Below are 11,759 nucleotides of genomic sequence, written 5' to 3' on the forward strand. Positions count from 1 at the left end.
GGTTTTATTCATTTTTTTTTTTCAGGGTCTAACTCAAGCAGACTTTACACTTAAAAATTTTTTTTTTTGTTTAAAATTACGTTTTTTCAGGCGAAAACACCTGTATGGATGAATTTAAACAGTAAAACTTTATCTAAATTCAAAATTTCCCGATTACTCATTCCCATCAGTTAACACTGATAAGAAATAAAAATACATAACGTAATACGCTGTAAATAATCTTTCTGATAAATGTATTGGTGGACATCAGCCCTAAAATCACAATCTTAATTACTGCATCCTTATCACTATTTTATTTTTCATGGATATGCCTCGTATTATCTATTCTGGAAAATTATGTGTCATTCTTGGACGGGTGCAGATTTCTTTGCCATTTACATTCCATTTCATCTGTAGAAATATGAACTTCAACGAGTAGGGTCCTATCGCAATTCGTGTTGGCGGAAAACTCAAGGTGTCAAAATTCAAATGATTTTTTTCTCTCTCTAAATAACAGAGGACAGCACGAAAAAGGAAACGTAACTAAACTTCCAAGTGTAGCTACCCCCAAAAGTAGGATCAAGGGAAATTTTTAAATATTTTTCAAAGCCTTTCTTGCTGAAATAAATAAGAAGTATTTTGTTTATTTAACAGAAACTGGCAACAGATAAAATTTTTAAGTCAGTGATCTTTCCCTCGTCACCAATCGCATGCATGAATAAAAGCTTACGATTAAAATGGATGATAAGACGATTATCAGGCCCGTCTTAAATGTGCTTACTTACTTTAAACAATAGTTTGTTTTCTACTAGCGTTCTTAAATAATACCCTGCAACCTGCATTAAATATCTACTAAAATTTTAACTATGCCTCCTAGACAAGGGACAAAATTCAGCCTTGCATTAAAAAAAAAAAAAAAATTCTATATCCCATAGGTTCTTGGTGAACTAATTGCGATGTAGTATTTCAGTAACGGAAGGACATCAAATTGTCACTTTATTTATGGATCTATTTCATGGTTGAAATAAAGAAACTTGAAAAAACTTACCAAAAAGTTTACCTAGACATTCAAAAGATAAAAGTTAACCTAAATATTATATGTTGATAATAAGTTTATTTGAATTACAGATGTAACAAAGCAGAGATTTTTGCTGCGTAAAAACATAAACAGAAAACTTGATTTTGCACTTGATTTTCTGAAAGTCATCAAACTATTTGGGAAAAACAGGTTAAGATTCAAGAAATTCAATTATTTCTGAAGAGAATAGTATATGGCAAGTGGCAGATTATTAATTTTTAAAACTCAAGTGTCATGTCTCCTTTTTCTTGGAATTCACCTTTAGTAATTAACAGCTGAAAAAAAGTAGAATAAAGTAGAGATATGAGTTCACCAAATCAGGTAACGTTTTTTTTTACGTTTGTCATTTCCCCACTCTGTTTTCATAAGAAAAGGATAATAAAATAATGCATGAAAAGTGAATAATCGTTACTTCCTTGTTAAAGAATATTTGTGTGCTGTGCTTAAATTCAGAAATTTATTATGACTGGGTCGTGGCTATTGAAATCAAATTGCAGCAATTCCCTCACTGTCATCCCCTCACTAATGTATACAATGGGGGAATGATTCTGAAATATTAATTCTGAAACATCACTCTGAATTTCTAATACATTTCTTTTACCACGTATTTTGTAATTCTAAGCGAATTCTTTTCATGTTTTGTTTTGATAATTATTTTACGATTACCACAACTTGCTGATTTGCAACAACTGTATCTTTTTTTAAAGAAAAACATACTTCTTTTTGATAACACTGCGCGATCAAATTAATAATAATAATAATGATAATAATAATAAAAGAAAAGAAATGAAAAAGCCTCTTCAAAAATTCTTTTCACATCATTCTTGCTGATTCATGTGGAAAAATGAGCTCCTGAATCCAAATATGACCACCGTCCCCCTCCCCTCGCTTAAAATTTTTCGAAGTAGCATCCCCCTAATTAGTTTCTACTATTTAGTTAAATATCTTTTTTTTTTTTTTTGGAGAGGAAGAGAACATTTATTTGAGGTGCAAGAGAGGTAAAACGTTCAAAACATGAACATTTGTGGTAAGGACCCCTCCTTACCGCCCATGAGGGAGTACCCCCCTTCCCCAATCCGATACTCACTCATGGGGGTATTATTATTACAGCAGTAAGTAATAGTTTATGTATAGTAAGCATAGTTTATTAATACAGCAAGAATTAATAGACTATAGGGACGTTGCATTACCCCAGAAATATAAATATACATTAATTACAATACGGGAAGGTTCATTACTGAGGATCTCGCTACTGATATTTGTTTTTTACTTTTTAGTTCATACAGCTACAAAATCGCATTTTTTAATTTTATTTTGTATTTTTCATTTTATGTTTGCGTACACATTTTTATTAACTTCTTTCTTCAACTTTATATAATAAAATAAAGGATTGGGATATAGGCTTAAAATGTGCCTTTATTTTTAACCATTTTCCTACTTTTCCCACGGAAATAGGAGGAAAACAATTCGTCAACGCAAGAATGAAGAGGACAGTTTTATTACGGTTTTGGGGGAAGGAGGACCTTTTAAGCGTTTGCCTCGGTTTGTTTTCTTTGTACTGCTATCTTCAATCGGGGAAGGGGGGCTTCATTCGAAGAACACACACCCTCAGCAATGGGATGCTTTTGATCAAAAGAAGAAAAACAAGCGTTGGTCACTGCAGAAAAATACTTTCTCACGGTTGATTCAAAGCGTCCACTTTCTCAACGTATCCATATTCGGGTCCATTCCAAAGATCCATTCTCTATTAACTTATGGCAATTATATATTAATCTTATGACAAACCAAAGTGATTTTGTTTGATCATGCTTTGTGTGTGTGCTTGTTTAAGAAATGTTTTAAAAATATTTGCTAATGGGCGGAAGGGAAGAGGGATTACGGAGAAATTAATTTAAAGGTTTGGTAAATGGCATAGTGTAAGGAGATTAAATAAGTGTGTAAGGAATGGCATAGTGTAGGGAGCGCGGCTCTTGCCCCTATCACGCGGCTCTTGCCCTGTGATAGGGGCAAGAGCCGCGCACCATTCTATAGATATGCACACAGCACCATATTATGCTCTTCTCCAACCTGGTTCTCATTCTTATTCACATGCGTTAAATATATTTGCAATCTTATAAATACTGAAATTCTAGCTTTTGTTTTGAGGCTTTTCTTGAAGTCAAGGAATTTAAAAAATTTCCTTTTTGGTTATTTTTCCGCAATCTGTCGGGAAATTTTGAAAAGTTTTCTTGTTCAAGCCTGATTGTTGAAAGTCACTTGACATAACCTTCATTTCCGAGGTAGACTTTGCAAAGTAGGGCGAAGCAGCTAGTTAATTATGTCGGAATGTAGATTCGGACCTGCTTAGAACCTCCACAATTGAAGCTTAGAAAATTATTTCTTGTCACAACACAAAGCATCAACTGATATACACAACTATGGTTCCAGGCTCGTATCCGTACATTTTAGGCCCCCCTGCAACAAAATCTGTAGGGGCCTAATGGAGCCCCCCCCCACCCCCCATAGGCTGGTAGCTTAGGCAGATCCAAGCCTATATATAGTTCCGACATTCTTTGTAGATGTAAATGAATCTAAGAAAAATACGTAGATACTCCATATTGGGAAGTATCGTCACATTATGACTTTATGCTATACGACTGCTTTTTAAAAGTACTTTTTAATTTCTGAATTCCTGTTAGTTTTAAAAAGCTTAGTTTCCACAGCTTTTAAATGCCAAATCTGTATAGAATAAAACTGAAGAAAATGAAGAAGAAAGTGCTAATCTTTTACGAGAATAAAAAATTTTTGATTTTTGTTATTCTTAGATAACTTTGTTAAACTTTCTAAGTGTTTATGATTTTAAAATAATTAATAATAATGTTGGGAGTTTAAACATAATTTCTTTTAATTTTTTCCAACTATTTCTTTACATTGCAAAAGAAATAGTTCTCAAAAAGATGAAAATATAATGCGATATGTCACAAATCTAAAAAAAAACTCGGAATTGTGTAAAAGGAAAATTGATAAGTTTTTTTCTTCAATAAATTTTTTCCTGACGATCGGGGGAAAAAAAAAATCTGTGATTCAAAAATTATTATACCTCATAGTTTTAGCTTAAAACCTTTATTTTTTATTTTTATTTTTTATGTTTCTGATAATGTTGGTTTTTTTAAAATAAATTTTAGGAAGACAACACAATGCTTACAAAAAAATATCTGCTGAATACTTGAGAAAGAAAACCTAAAACTTCCTTGTAGAAAAGAGATAAAGAGAGAAACATACGAAAACAATACTGTGAATGTAAAAAGACTTGTTTTCGTTTTACTTTAATTTTCGCGAGCTCATTATTATCGCGAAAATTTAAGCCGAAACATTTAAACTTTCTATTCTATTCACATACAATTCACTAAATTTTTTATCTCGCAAAGTCACCGATACGTTCATTTTCACAAAAATTACGACTCGTTTAAGTGCTTTTACAGTAGGTATATGGTTAATAAATTGAAATAAATCTGCATTTGTTTAAGAAGTACTGTATTAAATAATCCTACGTTCTCGATGAAAATACTAACATTTTTAATTATACAATTAAAATTTTCATGAACAAATTATTTGTTTATTCTTACTCTTATTAAGCGAAACAAACAAAAAACGAAGGGAAAGAAAAACATATCTGCGAGCGCTCCGAGAGATGGAAGTTCCCTCCCTCTCCTTCTACGTCATCTCACGTCAACCCGAGTCTTGGCAATAATGGTTGCCGAAAAGTAGCCAAATTTTTATTCTAATACTAAATAAAAGTAAAGAATTGTTCTGTTTAATGATGTATATATTCAGCCGACCGACAACGTGATGTGGCTAAAAACCGGTCATTTGATAACAAAAAGCAAATGGGTTATTTTTAAATATTTTTTAAAGCTTGCGAGCGTCCTCGTAGACTCCAATGCTAAGACCAGTTCCTAAGCCTAACGAGGGGAACATTGGCGAGATTCGAAGGTTACACTCTACCCCAATCCGATTCGACCCGATCCGCACTCCAGGGTTACTATACAGCTCACTGGTCTCGCCCTAACTCGGATATAGATACATACATACATATACATACGCTCAGCTTTTAATTATGTAAGATACATTACTATATCTAGATAAGTTGCATCTATTTTTTTTTTTTTTTCATTCGAAAAGTTTAAATAAAGTGGGGTAAAATGACCATTATGTTGGTCGTAATTATTAACGTATTCTAAAGCAGTGCTTCTCAACCTTTTTGCCTTGACGGCACACTTGTTAGTCTGAATTTGGTAATTTGTCAGCTCTAACATCGTCATTTGAGGCAGGTAGAAGCGAAGGAATGTAAGTGGCCTATCAAAATTTTGGAGATAATGTAGACTAGAATATAGACGCACGCCGTGCGCGGATACATCTGCTGACGTGCGGATACATTCATCGCGGTTTGTCCGAGTCGTAAAAGTACTTACGCTTTACTTCTAATTTTTTTAAATTCATATTATATATTTAATGTGTTAAAATTATAAACAGATAGTATATACACCTGCTCGAAGGTGGATGCATTCGCTGCGGGCACGCACATTTCGCGATAATCGTTGAAGTTCTTTTTCTTCACTTTTAATTTGTTTTAAATTGATATCATTCATTTAATTTGTAAAAAATATAAATAGTTAGTATATACGCAAGCGTGTAAGGCTGATATATCCGCTGCTGTGTGGATATGTTTGCTGCGGGCACGCGCATCTCGCGATACAATCGTTCAGGTTCTAATTTTTTACTTCTAGTTTTTTTTTTTTATATTTTTATTAATATTTTTTATGTAATATGTAATAATCATAGCTAGATAACATAGAAGGACGCAGATTCATTCACTGCAGTAAAAAAAAAATTTGTTGCTGTGCGGATACATTCATTGAAAACATGCGCATCTCGCCATAATCGTTAGTAATGTTCCAGTTTTCCACCTGCTCTTTTTTCCTTCTGTTAAAAGATTATTGAAATATTAATCCTCCCTTTTCTTTCTTCCTATTCATCAATTGGTGATAACTGATCAATTCATTTCATCCGGATTTGCATTTATTTTCCTCTTCTTTTTTTCCTTTTCTTTTTGGCGCTCATTCAAAACACAAAAGCACTTTTGGCTTTAAACTTTATCATATGGGGGCAGCAAGTTGGCACTTATCGTGTTTTCGGAAGCAACGCACCCGGCGTAAGCGCCGCATCGTAATATCTGCTAAATCAAAGAAAACTGTTACTGTATGTGCCGCACCCTTCGAAAGCGCTGCGCCTAAAGTTTAACATTGTGAAAAAAAGTTGATTCTGTTTGTTGTTTAAAAAAAAAAAATCTGGAATGTAATTTGAACATATTAAATGTTTGAAATATTTTTTTCTAAACTTTAATTACTGATAGCTAATTACCCTAAATCCGACAACCACGGATTTCGCCGAATTTCGGATGGCTGCCGAAAATTTTGACATTGCGCATGAAAAAAATTTATAAAAGTTACACTTTCCTTGAAATAATAACAGGATACATTCGCTTAAATTTCAGCACTTAATTCCAAAAAACAATGCTTAAAGCTGGAGATTCGGATTTTACCGCAAAATACAAGTTCCCAAAATTTTCCCGATCTATACTTGAAAATTTGGACATAAGAAATAAATACTAACAAGTTCCGGCATAATTTTTAATTATCTGCCACTTAATTAAAGACTTAAATTATAATAGAAGATAAACTGAAAAAGACTTGACACTCCGATTATGAATTAATCAATATTTTGCATAGTAGATCGCTTCGAAATTAGTTCGATAAAAAAAAAAGAAAAAGCGTGTTTAATAATGCTACAAGAAGTTCAAAAAGAAATTTTTTTTATTATTTGTTGTTCAATTAAAAGCAACTATTAACGTTAAAAAAATAAAATCTCGGAAAGTAATCAGCTTCAAAATTCGGGATTGAAAAAATAAAACCTTTCCAAAAATGAGATTGAAAATTGAACACATTTCCGATCATTTCGAAGCAAAGCTCCTTGTATCTTATTTTCCTTCTTTTAAAAATAGTTTTTTTTTCCTATTAAATGTTGACTCTGGGGGGGGAAAAAATCGACACTTTAGAAACTTTTTCTTTTTTGTATACGCGGCGGCGCTTGCATACGAAAATACAGTATAGCTGTGGAATACTTGTGTACATTGGGCTGTTAATAGCTCCAAAAGAAATGGGCGACTCACCTCTTCATAGATAACACTTATGTCACTAGGTTTATTGCACTTGTTTTTCTCCCCTCCCTAAACAGAGCATTTTTAAGAAGCAATTACTTGTGAATTGCAAGTTTTCCCTTCATTCTCAGAAATTTGGGTATCCTATTGATTTCTTGACTTGATAGCTTAAGAAAAGATCTCACCTTTGTAAGATCTGCAGTGAAGACATAATTCCCCAAAATATGTGAGCTTACTAATGCAAAGAAATCTGCCAAAAGAAGCTTTGTTTTAAAATTTTGAAATTTAGCTTAGGTCTTTGCATCCATAGGCTCACATAATTGGCATTAAAAAATAGTTCTTGTAACCTGAAAGCAATAGGGTTTCCAATCCCGAAATCTCGAATCCCGCAGAATAATTAGCGGGATTGATTCCGCGGAATTTTGCTCTCAATCCCATGAGATTGACAATTCTACAAATTTTTTTTCCATTCAAGCATTTTCCAGCTTTTGCCGCTCATAAAACGATTATTTCTACAAGCATCATACGAAGTTTGTTTCTTCTTTCTAGTATATCTACATGTTGGTCATATGAGACATCTGTGTGTCTCAGATGACCAACGATGGATTTACCATTCGAAAACACAATAAAAAGAAGAGTGTATTTATCTGAGAATAGTGATGTAAAATACCCGGGTATTTATTTTAGGGGTAAATACCCAGGGTATATATCCGGGTAAATACCCAAAATGGGTAAATACCCGGGTATTTATTTCAAAAATTTATATTCAACTAAAATACTTTTCTGTATATATTCCATTATGTATATATACAACCAACCATATACAAAACAATAAATTTTTGCTCAAAAATTGTATTTTGATCACTAAAGAATTATTCTGTGAAACAGCTTAGCAATCTAATATGATATTCACATTAAATGTGTTGGATAAGCCTAATCAATGTTGATAGCCAAATTTCAGATATAAAAAGCCATTCTACAAAAAGAAAAAAGCTTAACTGGTTACAAAAAAAGCAAACATCAATTTTTTAAGGTCCTAGTCTTTTATAACCCAGTAATATGTCCCTGCATGACACCAAAATGTAACGAAATGTCGCTCAATTTATTATTACTATTTATTTACCTATATCTTATGCAGAAATTTCCTCCAAACTTAGTTCAATGTTCAGGTGTATTCTGTATCACACACATATATATGTATATATATACACACATAATATACATAAACATTTAAAATTTTTAATCTTTTATTTTAGGGTTTATGTTTAAAAAAGAAAATAGTCACCTTTTAATACACTACCTAAAAAAATTTTGAAAAATGAGCAACTACTAGGGGATTTACCCTGCCTTCGGATAAATACCCAAAAAAATATTTACCTTCCCACCCTACAGGGGAGCAAATGCAAATGAGCAAGGCAACAGAAAAGAAAATTTTTGCTTTTTTTTTGCTTATTAATGTGAAAATTGTTTCTATATTTTCCATGTTATCACTTAAATATCAAAATAAATAACACCACAGTGTCTTAATAACTTCTCAGTTTATTCTTCCAAACATCCCTCATGCTTCCTTTTTTTTTTCTTTTTGGATATGACTAACCTAGATTGTGATTTTGAAATCCTGAAGTTCATAATGAATTGCTTATACTTCTCCAATTATGACATTGAAAAGAAAGATTCTTCGGTTCACGATATGTTTCTTTCATGATTTCATCAAGTCTTTCAATAAAAAAAATTATAAACTGTGTAATACATATGTATATATCAGTTTCAAATTATTTCATATTTAGATTTAAAAAAAAATTTCTCATTCACTTTTTTGCATTTTTTATAAAATACCCAGTTTTTGGGTATTTACCCAGGCCTTGGGTAAATACCCAAAAACTGGGTTACTAAACTACTTAAACATTAAGTTTTACCCAGGCCTTTGGTAAATACCCAAAAAATATTTACCTACCCGCTGGGTATTTACCCGATCCACATCACTATCTGAGAATGAATTTTTATTCTTGTGGTATAATTCACATTGAAATCCGTTCTTTTATTTGTTTCGAATTGCGCAAGCTTCTAATTTCTTTGACTTGAATTTTCCCAGTTCTGTAAAAGGGTACTCCAACTCCCTCAAATCTCTTTAACAAGGGAAAAACTACTTGTAAGTCATGTCATTTGTATTCGGTGCATTGAAGCACACTTATTATCTCTTAGCCTATTCACAAAATCGTGGTCTACGCGACAATTCTCATTCGAGGTTTCAGTTTTCATACGTGCAGCAATTGAGAAAAGGCATATAACTTAAAAGCATTTTCGAAAATCATCACTAAAATTTAAAATCCAGTAAATTACGCTCCTTAGAGAAAGTATTACATATTCCAAAAACCGCTGGAGTAGCCTGAATGCAGTGTTGGAGCACTTTGTTAGCTTTAGTCATGCACTCAAAACCTTTAAGTTACAAAAAGTGAACTCCAAAGAAGAAAGCAATAAAAATTCTGACGGAATTTTTGCATTCGGCACGACTTTAAAAGGGGCGATAGAAACATATGAAACGTAGAATGAGTTGCATGACGGTGCAAGTTAAACTGCTCATATTTTAGAATTCCTCTTTAAAGTGAGAGTAAAATTAGTGAAGTTATCCAGACACTTTTACTGAGACCTCGACTTGGTGAAATCAAGCAGCTTCACCCCTTGCTGTAATAAATCAAATTCACTGGTACAATGAACAACGTTAGGGAGAAATAAGGGTATTTATTTAATCAATGCAAGTTGAATTGGATATAGCAAAACACATATATAACAGACATCGTTTTTATCCGAAATTTGCGATTCTTGAGCAAAAACGTAACACAAAAAAAGAAAAAATCCATACGAGAAAGGTGATGAAGTTAATGCGGATCTTTTTTATAAATGTCCAAAATCATTTAATTTCAGTAAAACCAACTGCAGTGGAGCCACAGCTCATGTTTTCATCAAGCACATTATTTTTAGAGCAAAAATCCATTACCATCCCATACGAGTGGCAACTTTTGCTTACCAAACGATAGTTGCCAACTAGAATCTAACTTTCCAATGCTTTAAAATTACTGCACGGTATTCAAAAAGAACCTTATAATTCAAGTAATAAAAGCAGCCCTTCTTAAACAGCATTTTTCTATTTGACTTAAAAATTTATCTCCTATATTTTATAGTATTTTTAGAAGAATAAAGTAATCCTGCGGGATTGGGATGCTTGAAATCATGAGAAACTGAATTCGGAGCGGGATTGGAAACAAAAGAATGTAACTTGCAATTATTTGCAATTTTGTGCTTTATAACGTTGTTTTAGCCAATTTAACTTTTACAAAATATATTTATTTCTTATGATTAAAAATATTTAATTTTTCAAATCTGAAACACCCGCTCCCCCTTCGATTTTTTTTACGTCACAGATAACTATTAGCTTGCAAATAGTTTTGAGCGCGGATACTTTATATTTTTATCCGACTATGATAAATAGTACAAATATTAGAGGAACCTCTCCTCTGCATTGGGGCAAGAGATGGTCCTGGTGTCTCTGGTAGATGCTGCTATACAGCATGATTTAGTGAAAAATTTCAATGAAAGCCTACCTAGCATTTGAAATTTAAATGCGTGTAAAAAGAAACTGTAAAAAGTCCACTTACATCTCTGCTTCTCACTACCTCATTTGTCTTTAGTTAAAAATCTAATCCTACTTTGTTAAAACAGAATAAGGAAGTTTGACATAAAATAAATAGCAAAGTAACCTTTTTAACAAAAATATAAAATTTTAATCATTAGAACAAAATAATTTTAGGAACCATTCATTCATTGCTAGCATCTTGCGTTTTCTTTCCAATTTGACGTGCCATCCTCATACATTTCCTTTTTCCAAATTGGAACTTTCAATTTTATAGCATCAATAGCATATGAAACTGCTTCTAGCGCTTCTTTCCTGTGTGCAGAGCTGGCAGCAACAAGAACACTAGCTTCACAGACGGAAACGTGCCCAAGGCGATGAATGAGAACAACATTCCTGACGTTGTATTCCGTCTTCATAGTGTGTAAAATTTTCAGCATTTCGGATTTGGCCATGGGAGTATATGCTTCATAATGCAGTTCTACTACTTTTTTGCCGTTAAAATTGTCTCTGGTTGTTCCTAAAAAGAAAACCGTGGCACCACACTCTGGATTTGACAAGTTTTTTAGAGCAGCATTGACATCAATTTCATCATCCGTAATTTCCACTTTGTCCATGGCACACTGAGGTGGATAAAACCAGGTTTGAGAACCCTGAAGCAGAATCAATTATTATTGGGCTCCTTAAAAGAGAAGTGAGAATCAAGGGAATAAAAACACATTAATCATATTTTCAAGTAAAGCATATTATGTACTGTTTTAATAAAAACCAAATTTTAATATTAACTTACAAATGCAGAATTTTTATTGAAATTAAATTATGAAAATAACACGACTTTTTCGTGTTCTTTTAATTATGTAGGTTTATCTTATCGATTG

General features: G+C 32.6%; 1 protein-coding gene across 1 annotated transcript; it reads right to left on the bottom strand.

The window, feature by feature from the left end:
• Positions 1–11,075: 11,075 nt before the first annotated feature.
• On the bottom strand, positions 11,076–11,498 carry LOC129234352 (molybdopterin synthase catalytic subunit-like). The gene has a single exon (XM_054868345.1). The coding sequence runs from the start codon at positions 11,496–11,498 to the stop codon at positions 11,076–11,078; it is 423 nt and encodes a 140-aa protein (XP_054724320.1).
• Between the last annotated feature and the right edge of the window lie 261 nt (positions 11,499–11,759).

Source organism: Uloborus diversus, chromosome 1 (genome assembly GCF_026930045.1).
Source record: "Uloborus diversus isolate 005 chromosome 1, Udiv.v.3.1, whole genome shotgun sequence".
In the NCBI taxonomy this organism is placed as follows: Eukaryota; Metazoa; Arthropoda; class Arachnida; order Araneae; family Uloboridae; genus Uloborus; species Uloborus diversus.